At 51.3% G+C, this 18619-nt stretch overlaps 1 protein-coding gene across 1 annotated transcript in view; it reads right to left on the reverse strand.

Annotated features, from left to right (window-relative positions):
* Positions 1-6323: 6323 nt before the first annotated feature.
* The window catches only part of LOC144127613 (uncharacterized), a 37757-nt gene continuing 25461 nt past the window's right edge, over positions 6324-18619 (reverse strand). Inside the window, exons 14-23 of the mRNA XM_077660587.1 lie at positions 16851-16983; positions 16467-16543; positions 15481-15541; positions 12645-12788; positions 12528-12548; positions 9896-9976; positions 9754-9822; positions 9132-9221; positions 8713-8849; positions 6324-6656 (exon numbers count right to left, since the gene is read on the reverse strand). Of these exons, the coding sequence (XP_077516713.1) occupies positions 6533-6656; positions 8713-8849; positions 9132-9221; positions 9754-9822; positions 9896-9976; positions 12528-12548; positions 12645-12788; positions 15481-15541; positions 16467-16543; positions 16851-16983 (937 nt within the window). The 3' untranslated portion in view covers positions 6324-6532. The remainder of the gene's footprint in view (positions 6657-8712; positions 8850-9131; positions 9222-9753; positions 9823-9895; positions 9977-12527; positions 12549-12644; positions 12789-15480; positions 15542-16466; positions 16544-16850; positions 16984-18619) is intronic.

Raw genomic sequence — 18619 nt, forward strand, 5'->3', positions numbered from 1 at the left:
CCAGGTATATGGCACATACCCACGCGGGGGGATTGGCCAAGGTGTAGTTGAATAAACAAATTTTCCATGGAAGATGATGACAAAAATGTAGCACCAATCGTGAATCGTGAAATGTAGCACCTCTTTCTTGCCAGACTTCTTTTTCCTCGCACGCAGCTCAGTCTCTGGGCCGCAGCATAGAGACTGCGGAGGAAGCTGCTATGGCGCTCGCCTGCGTAGGAACAGAAGCAAAGTTCATAGTAAGCGACAGTAAATAATAATAATAATAATTGGTTTTTTGGGGAAAGGAAATGGCGCAGTATCTGTCTCATATATCGTTGGACACCTGAACCGCGCCGTAAGGGAAGGGATAAGGGAGGGAGTGAAAGAGGAAAGGAAGAAGGAGGTGGCGTATTGGAGGGCTCCGGAATAATTTCGACCACTTGGGGATCTTTAACGTGCACTGACATCGCACAGCACACGGGCGCCTTAGCGTTTTTCCTCCATAAAAACGCAGCCGCCGCGGTCGGGTTCGAACCCGGGAACTCCATTCAAAATTTTGGAAGAGGTAGAATCTCACTGGAAGCGGCCAAAACTCTTAGCCAACAATCGCTGGACAGGAAAATTAATTTAATATGGACACCCGCACACGCCGCCGTCCCGGGTGACGAGGCGGCTCACGAGCTAGCCCGAGTTCTCTATTTCCGGGTAGCCGTAGAGCCCCCCGAGCGCTGGGGAAAGAGGAGCGCCTGCAAAATTACGGGGAAATTGTTAACCACTACAAATTGGGGCATCGACTGGTACCCCCACAAGACCCAAAATTAAGCAATAGAGAAGCTGTCGCTTGGAGGCGGCTACAAACCAACACATTTATGAACCCGGTATGGGCTTACCACGTGTAACCAGAGCTGAGGTCGCATGATCGATGCACACACTGTGGGGCGAAAGGGACCATCCACCACATAATTTGGGAGTGCCCAAATTCTCGCGGGGCGGGCAAAAATATTTATAGTTGAGAAAGCCTTGGAGACCCGGCTAAGAAGCCCAGACCCTGAGCTCCAGCGCACCACCATCCATTGGCGGAAGAGGCCGCTACCAGTAAAGGACTGCCAGCCAGCCTCTAACCGCGGATGCGCAACTCACCGTCTCCCAGGCCTGCGTGCCGGGGGCGGGGAGAAACATCTTTTCTGATGGAGATAAAAATTAATGTCTGACGAGGGGAACGCGGAGGTAGGCGCCAGCGACGCGCTCGACGTCAGGCAGCTGCCGCCGATGAACAAGGGCCCACGCACTCGAGTGATGAGGCAGCGGTGTTCGTGGCTAGACATCGTCCACCCTCGTCAGCAGAATGGACAGCGAAATCTGCTGCCTGACGGGCGATCCGCAGCCGACGCCAACCATCGGCGTCCTCGGAGTCCCCGGACCGCACAACGACGACAACTGGGGGCGCCGGCGGAAGAGGAGAGGACCGCGAACGGTATACGCGGCACGGCAGCCGCTCTCCTGCCGCGGAAATGCGCGGTGGCCAGAGGAGGCCGACGAAGGGCAACGCGGTCACTAACAGCAGTGTCGGATTTCATCCTGTGGCTAAACGCCATCATTGTGAGCACAGCTCATGTCTCACGCCTCAACCTCCGAGCTGAACAGGGCGTCCTGCGTGCAGTCGTGCATGGCATCGACCCAGGCACGCCATCCGAGGAACTCAATAAAACCTGCGGACCAACCCAAGGGGTCACTATACTGCAGGCCAGAATGCTAGGCAAATCCAAGACGGCTGTTATCTTACTCGAGGGGGCCATCGTGCCGAGATACGTTCTCTACTACACATACCGACCCACAAGGCAGGTGTGCCACGTCTGCCTACAACTGGGACACCGACACGATGTGCGCCCCATGCCGGATGCCCGGGTATGCCAGGCCCACCCCCAGTGCCCGCTTAAGTGCGGGCTCTGCGGTGAGGCACACCGTGCAAAGGGGTGCCAGAACCGCCTCGAAAAGCTACGCCAACAGGCGGCGCGGTGCAATGCCTCTGTCGAAGGGCGAGGGAAGAGCAGCAGCGCCCAACGTGGACGGTCCTTGCCTGCAACAACAACAGCCCGGACAGGTGGCAATAACCTAGCCATCCAAGTCGAAGCGGAAGAACCGAGGCAACAACCAGGTGAGCCGGAATCAGTCTAGTGCCTCCTCCGATCAAAACAATAGTAAATGCTCCCCAGAATGAACGCGCACCGGGGAAGAAAAGAAAGAGCTGAAAACCAACTTCATCAAGACATGCAACGCTTAGAAGCGATGTTTACCAAGACAGCCAGCACACTACACACAGGCAAGGACGCAACGCGGAAGGACAACCTACCATCCCCCCCCCCCTCGCGCCCTCCTCGCTCCCCGGCCCGGTCTCAGGCCAGAGGACCCTCGAAAGCATTTATGCTACGAATGGGACACCAAAGACAAGGAGAACACACTGGGCAGCGAAGTGCTTGCAAGAAGACTGCGCAAGGTGGAGTTTGGATCGCGCAAGCGCATCGACGGTGAGAGCAGCAGCCCACGCACCAAGGCGCACAAGGGAATAAATAACCCTGGTGACGTCAGCGGCGCCGTCCGTTGCGACGGCAGCAGCATGAATGTCAACAAGCACGCGCAGCGCGCAACAACACCTTGAAATCTGGCAGTATTTCAACAAGAAGGCAAGCTCGCTCAAGCTGTACATCCAAAGTCACCCATACTCTCCCATGACACCCATCACCCATTAAATCACCCATGACATCTGTCTTCAAGAGGTCGGGAAACAGCCGATGATGCTACAGGGTTACTAAGTTATTCAACACATGAGATCACCAAGGGTGGCGGTTTTAGTTCACGAATCGGTGACTGCACTGGGAACATTTTACCAACATCTCAATCATATGATAGTAGAATTGCTTCCGCTTAAGAGGGGTCGGCGTAGCACTTTCATCCTGAATCTGTACAGTCCACCCAGAGCTCAGAAGGACTACTTCCGCATCATCGTTCATGACAGTGCCAGAGCCGCCGGCATCAACCAGCTGGTAGTAGTAGGAGACATACACGCAATACACGTGACCTGGGGCCACGAGCAAGACATGCCGAAGGGGAGATCACTGCTCGATTCGGTCATCCAAACGGGCCTCGAATTGGTGACCATGCAACCTCCTCCAACCAGCCCGAATAGGCAGCGACGTCAGTCGAGACACGTTTCCGGACCTGTACTTTGCCGAAAACGTAAAAGAATGCTCGTGGGTGCACCTGGGCGAAACACACTGGGCAGCGATCACTGCATCATCACCATCTCGATATCCACCTCGAAACTAAAGAGACAATCCCGGAAACGACCAGGTCCTCATAAACACCCTAAAAACCAGATACCTGGTTAGAGACCTCGTGCGACCCTGCCTCTTGAAATACGAAAAGGAACCAAGACCAGAACCAGACGCTCCGATAACGGAGGAAGAAGTGTACGCCGCAGCGCGAGCCTCACAGCGACCTCCTGCGTGCGTTATGCATTTCCCGCTTTATTTCGCTTCTTATTTTTGTTTACTTCTTCTTCCTTCCTCAGCATTCATTTTATTTTCGTCCAGGAAATATTTACCTGAAAAACTCTCTGTGCCCCCAATTCTTGGCCAATACCCCTATGTGGGCATGTGCCATTGTATGAGGATAACAACAACAACAGCAACAACCGCTCCCGGGGCGACAAAATAACCAATGCCATTATTCGAAACCTGAGCCTGATTCACATCCGCGACCTGACTGAATACTTGAATGAAGAACTATGGAGCAAGGGCCACGTACCGAAGGAGTGGAGGCATGCGGAAATCGTGACCATTCCCAAGCCCGGCAAGAATAAGCCCGCGATCGGCGCCCTACGTCCAACCTCGTTGACTTCGTGCCTTGGTCCTAGCCCGCTTCCAGTACTACATAGAGGATAACGACCTGTTCCCGCACATCATGCTGGGCTTCAGGCCGGGACTCTCAGGCGTACCCCGAAGGGGATATGTTGCGGTAGCCGCCGTGAACGGAAGAGACAACTCCTCGACCCTCGCGGCCTCCGTCAGGGCGAAGGGCCCAGCTGCGGCTGAAACGACAGCCGCAGTGCGTCATCAAGCACCACTGCAGGGTGGTCAGGACGTCGTCACCGACTCGCAACAGGTTTGCCGGCAGTTTACCAAAGGGGCGAACACCGCTGCTGGCGGCTCCGATCCTGGGCGCGAAGCTGGAAGTCAAGTCACGTGGGCGCCGGACCACGCGGGACTGGAGGAGAACGAAAGGGCGAACGCCTTAGCTCGAGCGGGGCAAAACGAATCGTCCGATCAATCTCCACCCTTTACCTTCGTGCCCGCGGCATTCAAATATGACGAATGCCTCGAGAACCAGCGGCGGCTTAACCACAGGGTTTATCCTCCCCTTCACAATAAGCTCAGCACTGAAGACGCCGTACCTCTCAGACTTATAAACCTACACAGATACAACAAGATGTACCCGCTAACATATCGTGGGGTCTACCCCTGGTGCCCCTCTTCCACACCTCGTGGGGGTGCGGGTGCAACCCCCGACACTTAAAGACGCCCAGCGCATCATTTAATTGAGCTGTGGGAGGCACAGGTGTCCAGCGATACCCTGGCGGCACAAGGAGCGCTCGTCGAGCATCCATGGCCAGTCGTGACCTGGAATGAGGAAGCCACCCACTCGATATCAGTAATCTCGCTGTTCCTCCTCCCTCTTCCGATGATCGGCAGCACCATGCATGTAGAGCAGATCTTCAGAAATTCGGTGACATTCTCAGGCGCAAGGGTGGACAGGACGAACCACTCTTGCGCCTTGTATCATCGAGTCATGCACCAAGTCGCCCCACAGTCGGTTCTTATGGACTTCGTTTCTGAAATTGCAGCGAAAGATCATTTGGAGAAAAAAAATGGAGTGAGGAAGGGTACGAAATGGAAAGTACGCTTTTATATTATATTCTCTCTCATGACAAAGCACATGCAGTCACTCGTCACGGATTACAGCGGCGAAACGCAAAAGGCGCCCGCGAGCTGTTCGATGTCAGTGCACGTTAAAGATCCCAGGCAGCTGGTCTAAATTATTCCGGAGCTCTACATTACGGCACCTCTTTCTCTATCTTTCACTCTCACCTTCCTTCCTTTTCTCTCGGCGCGCTTGAGGTGTCCACCAAGAGGTGAGATAGTTACTGCGCCTTTCATCATCATCATCATTAGTCTGACTACGCCCACTGCAGGGCAAAGGCCTCTCCCACGTCTCTCCACCAGCTGCGGCCACGTCTCCTTTACCAGCTGCGGCCACCGTATCCCCGCATACTGGTTGTTAATCACATCCGCCCACCTAACTTTCTGCCGCCCCCGATAAACAATCAGTGTGTGTGTGTGTGTGTGTGTGTGTGTGTGTGTGTGTGTGTGTGTGTGTGTGTGTGTGTGTGTGTGTGTGTGTGTGTGTGTGTGTGTGCGTGTGTGTGTGTGTGTGTGTCTTAATCTCCAGCCGTTTAACGCTTAGTTCCCGTTCAGCCGTTCGAAGCAAGGACATAAGTGCTGTGCCAAAAAGGAAAAAAAAAAGGGGGGGGGGTGTCATGCTTAATCCTGTTACTACCCATCAGATTTCTTTTTTCTCAGCGCGGCCTGCACGCTGGTGTCACAAAACAGTATGCCATTGCTGTTTGATTCTTTGCTCCACAAACCATCGCCAATGTTATAACTATGTAAAACTTAATCAGTACCCGCCGCGGTGGCTCAGTGGTTAGGGTGCTCGACTACTGATCCGGAGTTCCCGGGTTCGAACCCGACGGCGGCGGCTGCGTTTTTATGGAGGAAAAACACTAAGGCGCCCGTGTGCTGTGCGATGTCAGTGCACGTTAAAGATCCCCAGGTGGTCGAAATTATTCCGGAGCCCTCCACTACGGCACCTCTCTCTTCCTTTCTTCTTTCACTCCCTCCTTTACCCTTCCCTTACGGTGCGGTTCAGGTGTCCAACGATATATGAGACAGATACTGCGCCATTTCCTTTCCCCCCAAAACCAATTATTATTATTAAACGTCCTGGACTGGTAAAATGTTGCGCATTGCAAAAGTCTGCCTACGGAATTCTCGGCTTCGTGGTTTGCAAAGCGAGAACCTCTGTGGTGAGGAGACACTTTTTTTTGACGAAGAAGTTTTTCCTTGCCGGGAACGATCAGAGGGAAATCTCATCGCCATCATTATTATAATCATTAAGCGATTTTTATGCACGCATAATAGCGAGCTCTGAGAGAAATTACACAAAATGTGAGTGTGCGAGAGCGGACCATGGTTTTATTGATCAAAAGACGATGTTTATGTGGTTCAGCCCTGTTGTCACCTGCAGAGGTCATGCAGGAAAGCGTGCACGGACAGTCAGTGGGGGTGAACACACTGAGCACGAGCTTTACTCAAAACAACATTCTGGACACTGTGCATGTACGCGAGGCGACGCTTGCAAAGAGTCGTTTTTGCCCTGTGCGCATGTCTTGGGGAAAAAAAAAGCAGTGAAGAAATGGTGAGAGAGCAAGTCCTCAGGCGCGGAAGGCGTGGTCTCCCTCGACGCTGCCGCCGAGCACCGTGACGTTCAGGTCGTCGTCCGGAGAAGGGCTGCTCCGAAAATCGCCGCACGCCTCGCGACCCACGTTCGCTTTCGACCTGCAGAGAACGCGGCTAGCCTGAGAGATGCGCTCCTGACATTTTCTAGCGAAAATAGCCGGTGGCGACGATACTTGTATTTCACCGTCCTTTACAATAAAAGCTCCATTTTCAGTGGAAGCGGCAGTCCATCGACACAGATCGCTTTATGAGGCGCGCGAGGGGCGCCATACACGCCTGTGCACGGTCGTAAGATGCCTTATTTCGAACAGCTACATTGTTGCCAAGCACAACTTTCGCGCGTGGCGTGCAGAAATCTCTCGCAAGAACTCACACCGCGGTATGCTCGGGTTATGGTTTGGTGTTTTAAAAATACGATCCGTTGGCGAAAATTACATCAGAGGGCACTCTGCATTGTACAAGAATTTCTAAACGTTCCAGATTTGGAAGGGAGCTTCCATTCATATTAGGAAGTGGGCGCTGTGTCACGCAAGCGTAAAACGAGCAATAGTTGCGGAAAGACATGTGCCTTTCGCCGAACCACCGGTGTTGAGGAAGAGACCGACGGCTGTCTCCCGTTCCTCGACGCATGCATGGTAACCCGTGCTCCAACCGGTCTTGCTTTTCGCGTCTATACGGAAACCGACGCCTTCTGAAATACCTAGATTTTAATTCAGTGCACCTGGTCAATCCCAAGCGGTCAGTGGTTGAACATTGCTTAAAAGGGAACGCTCTGCAAACACAGGACAAATAGAGGAACGTACATCACAGGCGCTGACTTACAAGTGATGCTTATTCGAAAGGTGCGCACTCATATTAAGCAGTCTCGAGGCAAGCTACCAGCTGAGTCAACGTCAGGGGCGGTGTAAAGGGCCGGATAAAAGGGATAAATGTATATGAGATACCGCTGGTGCGTCCTACATTCGAAAAACAGGAAGATGTTGCAACGAGCGTCTGATGGAACACTCGACTTCACTCAAGATCGGCACAGGCAGCAACTTGCCCATTCACTTCAAAAAAATGCTCTTGCGTGCCAGCCCTGGACAAGGGAAAGGCTTTGAAAAGACAGTACGGAAAGCGCACACGTGAGATACATGAAGTTTACCTAATTCAAAACCGTGGCGACACGTCTGTGAGCAGTCCGTCCATCAAGATATATTGTCAGAGGAGACTGCATATATCTAGACGAGTGACCTTATCTCACTTCTTAACTCTTTTTGCATAAAGTGCTTGCCACGTTCCTTTTTTACCCAACGGCATGCCCGTTGTCCATCCTTCGCCGGCTTCCTGTTGTTTTCATTCTCTCATGTCACCCTTCCCACAGGCAACGTTCCTTGTTAAAACGTGTAAGATTTTATCGCTCTTATCCGGCCCTTTGCACCACCCCTGACGATGACTAAGCTGACAGCTTGCCTCGAGACTACTTAATATGTGTGTGCACCTTTGCAATAAACGCCACTTGCAAGTCAGCGCCTGTGTGGTACGTTCCTCTCTTTGTCCTGTGTTCGCGCTGTTCCCTTTTAAGTAATCTTCAACCAACCAGCCCGCAACAACACCCCATTGGTTGCACCTCCGATCAATCGTGCCAGAGAAGTCTGCTGCGAAGACGTAATCCCCTTTCGTTCAACCGGAACAGTGGCACCAAAGCAGCCTGCTTCCGAGGGAAGCGGAAGTGATGAAAGAACGAGACTAGTCCCTGTCCCGTATATGTAGCAGGAACCAGTGAGGCCCGTGCTTTCCTGCAAGCACGGTGTCAATATCGCTCTTGTCCCGAGGTACGGGCTGGGCTTGTTAACGTGAAAGACCAGCTCCCTCGTGGCAAGTTTCGCGGCGTCGTTTACAGCATTGACTGTGCCCTGTGGTTATCAGTGCGCACTACGCGGGAGGCAAAAAGACTTGGCGAGACTCCTGAGACAACACCGGAACGACGTGTTAAACGAACCCAATCGCCGAGTATGCCAGGAAAACTGGCCCCATAATTAACTGGGACTAAGCGAATATACTGACAACGGAAACGAACGTATCCGTCACTCATCATCCAGACCATGCCTAACACACTTGACAGTGGCACTCTGCATCCGTTCGATGCCATGAAGGAAAGGATACGGTTGCCCACCTGTGGTCCTTGTCGGACAGTGCGTCCGGTTCGGCCATCCTGGTGATCTTCAGGCACTGCCTCGACAGCCGCAGGGAGGTGAACGAGGCGCAGGCCACCAGCAGAGCAGTTACGACCAGCGCCACCCAGAAGCCGTTCTGCGAGGACGAGTCGCGCTGGCTGCATTTACTCGGGGGCCGCTCATATTTCGCCTTCGTTACTTCCGGCACTATGCGTTCAGGCGCAGCCTCGTGTAAATTGCCACTCGGCTGCTGCCGTCCAGGACGTCGCTGAACAATGACTGTTTTCGAAAACGGTTGTGAACACATGCATGGACTCAGGAGGTTGAGTGCAATGCCGAGGCAGTGCAACGGCGGCTGTTCCATTCGCGAGCCGTCGCAGCTCTCTGAGGTGGCTCCGTGCAGTACGAGTCGGCTTACCGTGTTGGACAGGACGACGTTGCACAAGATGGACACTCCGGAGTCGTACGCCTGCTTCAGCTCATCGCAGTGGCCGAGCGCCGCGATCACCTGCACCGCGTGCGCAACGAGAGACGATCTGCACTGCCCGTTGTGGGGCTAATGGTACGGCCTGAAAGTAGACTACGGGCACAGCGCAGCGAGCTTTGGAAAGTGCACTGAATCAGCGTACGTGGCCGCCGTCAACAGCCACGTGTACAGAATTGCTAAAACTGTGCCCTCGTTTGTCATTAACGTCATGAATAGCTTCGTATGTTTCATTAAGTTACTATGTTAAGCATTCACCCTCAAGTAAGCCCTTTGGGCTCTTAACGATCTAAATGAACAATTACGATAATTTCAGTTGATTTCATCTAGCATCGCGCTAACTTTATAGCGCTTCGCTCATTCGAAAGTTCGAATGTAATTACGATTGCAATTATTCATACACGGTTCGGAACACGGGTGAGAGCACACGGAAATCCTATACTGATATTGAGTGAAAAAAAAAAAGCTTATAAACATCGCGTGTAATTCGGGACAACACCTCATAGAGCGTTTTCTGCGCATAAAATCTTCCAAACAGATGTCCAACGGAGCTTACGTTTCTTTTGACGCCGGAAAACGCTGCTTCAAGTCTTAGCACTTTTCTTCTCACGATGTTTCTGTAGCTCTGCTCAAAGGAAAAAGAACGAATTAACTTTTTTCTTTTAGTTGAAGCATAGGACGTTGGCGAAACTACTAACCTTTTCGATGACTTCGGACATTTTCTGTGCGAGTGCATCTCCACCAGCGACGAGGGTTAACGTGATGTCGTCTATTAATTTCTGTGCAACCGGAAATAGAAGCGAAAACGCATTAAAGTATTCCAATCTTGGCCAAAATATATGACAGGAAAATAAAAACAGCACTAATGTTTTTAGTTTTGCTTAGGTACACTTTCATACAGCGCAGAAATGTTTATCTTCTAAAAGGCTCGTTGATGCAAGTCGCGACGGCGCTCCGTTTGCGTACACCTGCAATTCTGCGTGGTTTAACCATGCGACAAATGAGAAATGTTTGTATGTACACGAAGAAATTGACGACTGCGGTTCGACAGTAACTAAGTCCACATATTGACAGGATTTATTTGCACAGAATGCCGTGCTGCTTTCCTGTGGCTGATAGAAATTCAGGCAGTCTACCAACGCTAATATGCCCTATTTACTCGAGAGCAGCGCACGTATTTCTACCGTATTGCGCGGAGACAAAGCTCACTATGCCGCATGGGAAGAGTTAGAATGTCGCACTGGTCGACCGACAGCCACAGATATATACCGCAGTGGACACGTGTGTACCGCAGTGGCCGAGCAGTCGGAGGCCGGATATACACTGAGCGCGGACTCGACGCCGATCGTCCCGAGGATATGCGAAAGAATAATCGGAGGCATCGTTCCCTTCTCCGGGTGCTGGGCAGATTCTCGCACAGAGCCGCCCATGCCGCACGCAGTAATGCGCTCATAGAAAATCTTGGCGTTGCGCAAGGCGCTCTCGCTCCTTGCTTCGCTATCTGACGCGTTTTCCGGTGACATCCAACTCGGCCAATTTTTCGCCGCCTCCGCGCAATACGACGACTCGTTTAAATGTTGCCGAGAACGGCCACCGACGTTCGGAAGGCATAACTCGCGATTGGGACAAGTCTCGTTTTTACGGCGGGACATCTAAAGATGTAGAGCATCTAAAGGACTCCGTGCTGAGCTTCGTATCCGTGTCTGAGCTGATAATCGTTTGTGCGGCTCCCTTGAAGCTGGCAGGGCTCGCGAATCAGGCCACTTGTTGAGGTGTACTCTCAGTCGAAAGCACTATTCCGATGGGTCAACCCTGAGCAAGACCTCGCAATGTTTGTGGCTATGTGGCATCGGTCCCACAGCATCGTGTATACACCTCCCGCTTGGCCGATACTCCTGCTGCCCACTCCTGCTGCCGACGCGCGACAGCGTCGGAATCACGCGAGCAACCGCTGTTAAGAACGGCGACAGCAACTCTAGCAATTAGCAACGGCGGCAGCAAGTCTCGCCTGTTGGCAACTGTTTCTTCTGGGTGGCTCCGAGCAACTCGATGGTGATCGCGCCCAAGCCTGCCGCCAAGGACCACACGGAGATGGAGCCAGGTGTCAGCTGGTTCTAATTACCGAGCTTTGCCCGATCGGAGTGCGGCACCCGAAAGAGCGGATGGCTGCAGCTTGAGTACAACCGGAGCCCCCTTTCAAAAGTCTCCGCCGAACGCCGCCGCGGCGACAAGCTGACGTTATCTTCCCCAAATTGCCTCTACAAGAGCCTCGTTTCCGGTGGCTATTCGGCGTGCTAGCACCGCGGAGGGCTGGCGCTCATCGTCCCCAGCCATCGAAAGCATCTCTAAGGGCAAAGGACCCCTTTCGGCTTCTCTTCCCGACCTTGCGTTCTGGCCTTGCGCGTCGGTGGCCATCTGATGCAGAACAGGTGCCGGCCGCACGTGGGAACCTTCGGCTGGCCAGATGACGTCACATGCCGCAGTCCACGTGACCCCGACGGCGTCCTCCTCTCTCTCTCGGGCTCAACATGTGACGGGGGCGTGTCCTTACGTGCGGTGTTGATGATTATGGATTTTTATGGCGCAAGGGCATCTACGGCCAAAGAGCGCCATGACACAAGGCATTTTCCATTTCTCAAGGCGGGTTCAAAGACCCCTTATGTGCGCTGTTGTGAGTTTGTGCGCGTGAGTGATAGTTTCAGGCCACTCCCACCCCGGCGAGGGCTGGGGAATTTAGGCACGCGGAACAGTATAAAACTCGACAGCGAATGCAGTGAGAACCCCCCCCCCCCCCCCCAACTTTCGATCCTTACGCTTGTAAAAACGTAAATAAACCCACTAGTAATCTTCGTCCCATCACCCGAACTCCTTTCACTCAGTCCGTGGCGGTGGTCAGAGCAGGCGTCCTCTTGACCGCCGAGCCCCACACATCCAACACCTCGTGGATGCGCGTGCCGTGTCTTTTCATGCGGTTGCGTTGAGGCGGTCGGTGTTCATGCAGTTTATAGAATTAGAGAAAATTGTCATTTTTTGTTCACAATCTTCTACTCACCTTTCTGTATATCGTGGCATTGTTCCTCACCGTTACAGTCATATATTCTTTCGTATTTTCCTTTATGCGTCCACAAAGTCCAACAGTCTTGCTTTTCTTTTCCCCCATTCGGCGCCCGTAACGTCGACCGTTGCGTTACGATCGCGGTCGCATTACATTCGGGCGAATGCGGTAGTTGTTACAACACGCGTTGACCACATATGTCATGCGCAGAAGCGTCGTGAGTATAGCAAATGCGTTTAAGCACAGAGGCGTAAGTGTTAATATGCTATACTTACCCTAATTCTGGCTTCCGATTCCTCAAAACAAAGACAGCAGCAGCAACGGGTTACAAAACCGTAGGCAAGCGAATGTGCGGCATCTAATGCGAAAAAAAAAAAGAATCGTGCACTCACGATGTTGACGCGCAGCTTCTCGTCATCGAGATAAGCCTTGAAGTCCAGCACGTACTGCATGAGGGCCTTCAGGTCAGTGTCGTTGTGGCGGTACGCAGCTGAGTCAGAACTGCCTAGCAGCTTTTTCCGGACTTGGCCGATGTCCTGGGATGTCAGGAGGAATTCCAGTGCATACAGGATTCCAGGGTTTCAGTACGTCAGGCCGCGGACTGAACAGGTCCCTAGACTTCGCACTAAGCGTATATCGATGGCCACAGTAAACCCTGCTTAGGACCATTAGTTTGCTATCGGCCGCGAGCTCCGCCGCTGGAGCGATCTGCGTTAGTGTCAATCTCGCGTCGCAGTGGGATTAACGTGACTCCTCTTGCTTAGCGAGCAGAGGTGCTGGAAAAATTCTACTTTTTGAAGAGGCAGTTCGTGTGACGCTATTTTTCCGTGTTGGCGAGTTCCTGCATTGCACATTTGTGATCGTGTGTCGTCGTGGGATGTCACGATGGTATGTGCATATTAGTGCTTCAAAACCAGACGCACGCGACCGAGCTCGGCACAATTTTGATCCGAAAGGTGGGAAGCTGCGAAGATCGCGTTATTTAAGCCGAGAATAGACAAAAAAGCGAGTCCGCACCGTCGTGTGTGCTGCAAGCATTTCAGGGAGCAAGATTACGTTCCCGGAGCGGCCGCTAATCTGCTAATTAGTTCGTAGCAGCCGGCGCCGAAAGATCTGTCTGAAACACACCTCCACAGTTTCAGCATTTAAAGGTTTCGCTGTGCCGTTCAAGACCTGGCAGCGTCCCCTAGTTTAAAATAGATCAAGAGAGGAGCCGAACGGCGCCGCATGCCTCGGCACGAGCCGAGTGGCCGCATTTGATTTGCACTGCATCGGTATTGACATGGCGTTCTGTACAAACGAACAGACCTCTGACTATTGATGCAGCCGCTTCAATGTTGCCCATAACGGCGGCAACACAGGTGCGGAGTGTTGGTCGCGGCGTCGCTTTAGAGGCAAATAAAACTCATCCACTGACGACTGAGATTGTCTATAAAGGGGACCCCTAAGCCGCAAACATAAACATTAAAACTAAACGCAGTGGCAAGCATTAGAGCGGCACGCATGATCTCCCTTCCATTGTCATGTGGGCATTGCCGAGAGATGGCGCCACGGTATACTCACGCGTCAAAACTGAGACTTCTCGCACACGAGAACATTTACTTGGACTGGCTAGTCGGAGCGACTCTTTTCTTTCGGATAATGAGGCTACGCTCTGAGCATCTCCCGCCAGTGAGATGCTATCTTCATACAAACGCTTTTTGATTCTGGTCATGGATTAAGACCGCCTCTATTTGAACAGTGAAAATTAGGGGGGGGGGGGGGGAGGACACTTGAGCTCCGCTTTAACGGTATGACGTGATAGAGTTAATGAGTTATTAATGCCCATATGTGCGGAGTTGGTCATTCTCAACTTTACATTCATACGTCCCTGGGAGTCCTCACGTCACTCCTCCTTGTGCAATGCTGCAGCGGTTAAGCGATATGCGCCACTGCTCTGCGCTGGCAGGTGCTGCCACCGGTGGGTCGTGTGCGACCCAGGTTGCTCTTCCCGAACAACCTCTCGGATCAATCATTAATTTAACAGCCACCTACCGGGGTGGTGAGTTTGCTCACAATCCGGTGGGCAGGGTGTGATGACGCCGCATGGTCACGTGACCCAGCTTGCCCCCCTAGGTTGTCTCTCCGCGGGTGACCGCCTGGGCCGCCCTTATCATCATCATCACCATCAGCCTGATTGCACCCAATGCAGGATAAAGGCCTCTCCCATGTCTCTCCAATCAACCCTGTCCTTTGTCAGCTGCGGCCACGGTATCCCCGCAAACTTCTTAATCTCATCCGCCCACCTAACTTTCTGCCGCCTCCTGCTATGATTGCCTTCTCTCGGAATACACTCCGTTACCCTGAAGGAGCATCGGTTATCTTGCCTTCGCATTACACGCCCGTCCCAAACGCATTTCTTCCTCTTGATTTCGACTAGGATGTCATTGACCCGCTTTTGTTCTTTCACCCTCTCTGCCCGCTTCCGGTCTCTTAACGTTACACCTGTCATTTTTCTTTCTGTGGCTCACTGCGTGGTCCTTAACTTAAGCTGAACCCCTTTTGGTAGCCTTCACGCTTCGCAAGTGTGTACCGGTAAGATACAGCTGATGCGCACTTTTCTCTCGAGGGGTATCGGTAAACTGCTATTCATGATCTGAGAGAACCTGCCATACGCACTCTAGCCCATTCTTATTCTTCTAGTCAATTACCCCTCATGATCCGGATCAGCGATCACTACCTGCCCTAAGTATACCAATTCTAGCGCCTGGCTACCAATTGTGAACTGCTGTTCCCTTGCTAGACTGCTGAACATATTACTTCAGTTTCCTGCATTTTAATTTTCAGACCCACCGTTTTGCTCTTTTTGTCCGACTCACTGATCATGCATTGCAGTCAATCTCCCCATGCGTAACTTTGCAAGATGCACTGCCACCCTACGCCGCACTATTTATCGCTCACAACCCCGCGGCGCCGCCGGATTACCTGCACAACGGGAGCTGTCGCATTAAAACGCACCAGTGCAGTCAGTGCAGTATATTTAAGGAACTGCAGCGCATGGAAGGGACACGTTTGAGGATATCGTACGTTGTTTTGGTGTTGCACTAGCGGCATAAAGAGTACTGTCACGCATACAGTACAATGAATATTGGAGAGTAACTTGTGAGGTCAAAGTGGTTTTTCATAGCTTTAGTGCCATTCACGCGGAAGACAGAGTGCGTGCGGGTTCAGACTTGAGACCATACTTACTATCGTTTCGAGGGGTTCGATGTCCGTCTTGATGGCTTCCTCGAGGGTGCTGGCACATTTTCTGAAAACACAATGGCAATGTATAGCGCCTCGGCGCGTTTGGATTCGTACACAGATCAGAACGCGGTTTCCGTCCAATGGGAATTAACAACACAGTGATGACAGTAGGGGGCTCCCTTCAGACAGGACGCACCGTCTTCGCCAAGGGTAACCAGGCAACGGGGTCTGTTTCTAAGCCGTGTATTGGAGTACTTATGGCACCCCTTAAACCCATGTAAAGTAAGGAAAACCATTGTCCTCGCTTTTCAAGACCTGTTCCACTTGGTGACAGATGCAAATCCCGTAGCTCGGTCAATTTTGGCAAAGAGGGTACGCAGACAGAAGGATGCAACGCTCGCTAGAAAATCCGTGTGCGTTGGCACAGAAAGAGAGGATTGATCGAGAGGGTTGTGACGCCACACCCTTACGCTAAGCAATGAAAATAATGGTTGAAACGCGAGTTAAATTGGGACTATGAGAACGTGCGTGTCTGAGATGTCATTACGACATATAAGGGTGCAAAGTATATCATTACACTGAAGAGAGAATTCAGGTAATTCGATGGGAATCGAAGCCTTGAGCCTAATTCGCCTGCGAGTGATGGCACGCTACCTCTAGGCTACTGAGGCATATGTTCGGTCAACGTGGTGAAAAGGAGACCTTGTGTGTCTTGTAATGAATCAAGTAGTCTAGTGTGCCTACTGATGCCTGCTAATTAGTGTGAAAAAGGAACTAATTAAGAAACAAATTACCAATAACCACTAACGCTCTCGCGCCATACCCTTACAGTACAGCTCAAGTGCCCCCCTAATTTTTGCCATTGCTTTCGTATACGTCGCATTGGTCTCTCTGAACATGATCGAGTGCCAACCACGGCAGCATCGAACCGTATTCGTTATGGCGACGAAGTTTGCCTCTTGAAGAATAAAAGAAATACTGCTTCTTACGCGAAACTCGATGGGTACGTGAGGTAGTCCAGAATGTGCGCAGTGTACCTTCGATTGGTCTCGGCAGCAAAACGTATCTGCAAAACAAGGAGTAAACCTCTCAATTGAGCGCTGGATGGCACAGAGAAGGTTCTGTCTTGACTCGTAAATGTAAAAGCAAAAAACACAGTGTAATATCAGCATCGACAGATGATTACTGGAGCGTGTTTAGTTGCGAGTAAGAAGTCAATGGATGTCGAGCTCTGCGAATTGCTGAGCAAAGCTCATGTGATGGCAAAGAAAAAAAGAAAATTGGGGTTGCACGGGAGGGGGGTAAGGGTGAACAACAGTACTCGTCAGTGAGAGCGGTTGGCTCTTAAATACGAGCCCAACGCTGTAGCTTACGTGGTCTACGAGGCTGGGACTTCTCCTGGAGTACGGGGTGCAGATGAAGGCCTGGGCTGCCACGCTCAGGTTCATTATGTTCCGCCCGATGAGGAGAAGCACGGCCGACGCAGGAAGTGCGCCGTAAGCTGTGCTGAAAAGTGCCCCACAGGTATGAACGCTGCACGCCCACTTCGTCTGACTGCGAAGCAACTGTGGTTATGAGACCATAGGTAGACAATGTGTTGTGAGGTCAGCAGAGGTTTTCAATCTTTTCCCTGCCACTTTACGCACAGCTGAAGCAGCCATGCTATCGGGTTCCTTGAGCTCACTGCTGGCCCCATGCGAAACGGCCGAGGAGCTTCCCTGAAGCACACACTGTGTCGCAGCAAGTTTACAATTAATTCGCCTGTTTCACAAGAGGCTGATGCAGTGTGGCGATAGTGCTGGCTTATTGGGATGCTTTGCCCTTAATTAAAATTCGCGTACAAGAGCCATACGTAGAAGTTATGTTTAGACAATTTCCCGAACAATTTGGGTTCCATCGCTCAATTCGTTCAGAGTTTCGTTACAGAACCGAAAAGCTGATAATTAGTGATGCCGACATACGTGCAGTTCTCTCTTGCTTTGCGACGTATGAAGACACGGACAATGTCCTTCGTTAAGCTGTATTATATCATCGCGCACACCTGAACCCAGGGTAAGATGACACAAATCTATGAAAAATAACGCTGCAAATAACATGCATCGCGCACGCGACTTGAACTCCTGTGACCGCTTTGTAAGCTAGCAAAGCTTGGTGCGCACTTTAGTCCTACGCCAAGTGGGAGCTAACAACGGAAGGTTTTAGGCTTTATTCTATGTGGCATAACCTTTTTAAAGTATACATGTTATATAACATGGTCGGATCTCGGTAATACAAGCTCGTAACTAAGGGGCTGAAAATTTATACGAATGGTGCGAAATACGAATTAAGAAAAACCTGATTAGGCTCGCCTTAATAAAGGCGGTGTTTACGGGAACAAAGCGTCAATTTAAATATACCGACAGTTTGAATTAACGGGTTTTCACTGCATATGACACGGCATGGTGTAGCCATATTGTGAACAAGAAACTCATTGTGAATAAGAAACCCGTACGGGTATCGAAACGCCTTTTCTGTTCCGCTGTGGTCAGTGACTGTTTCATTTACTAGGTTCGACCTCAGTGAGCTCTAATTAACGATTCCAAAGAATACAATATGACATAATATAGCTTAGTCTATACGATGGCATTTGATCTCATTCCATGTAACCGAAGTCAGGCTGTTTCGTATTGTGTCATAAGCTTCGTATAAAATAGGATAGTAATTACTCATTGGCATATACCCAAGCGCAGCCATGCGGCTACAAAGGAAAGCTATACAGCTTTCTCAGAAACTTGGTAGTTACAGAAAAATTCGTCCTGGTCCGGGGTTCGAGCCCGGGACCACAGCTTCACCGGAGAAGTCGCTCTACCAACTGAGCTAACCGGGACGGCATGCTTATGGTAGGGCGAGAACGAATTGATCAATAACTCGAAGTAGGAAAAGTGTTGGTCAATTGTTTAGGGGAATCCCCCAAGGTAGAGTAGATTTGAAATAAAATTACTCATTGGCATCCTCCAAATGATCCATCGTTGGGTGGATGCCTATGAGTAATTACTAGCTTATTTCAAATCTACTCCACTTTAGGAGATTCCCCTAAACATTTGAACAAGCTTCGTATAGTGTCATAAGCACTTTTTCATACGCTTAATGATCTCCTATCGCT

This window comes from Amblyomma americanum, chromosome 4, assembly GCF_052857255.1.
Source record: "Amblyomma americanum isolate KBUSLIRL-KWMA chromosome 4, ASM5285725v1, whole genome shotgun sequence".
Taxonomy (NCBI): domain Eukaryota; kingdom Metazoa; phylum Arthropoda; class Arachnida; order Ixodida; family Ixodidae; genus Amblyomma; species Amblyomma americanum.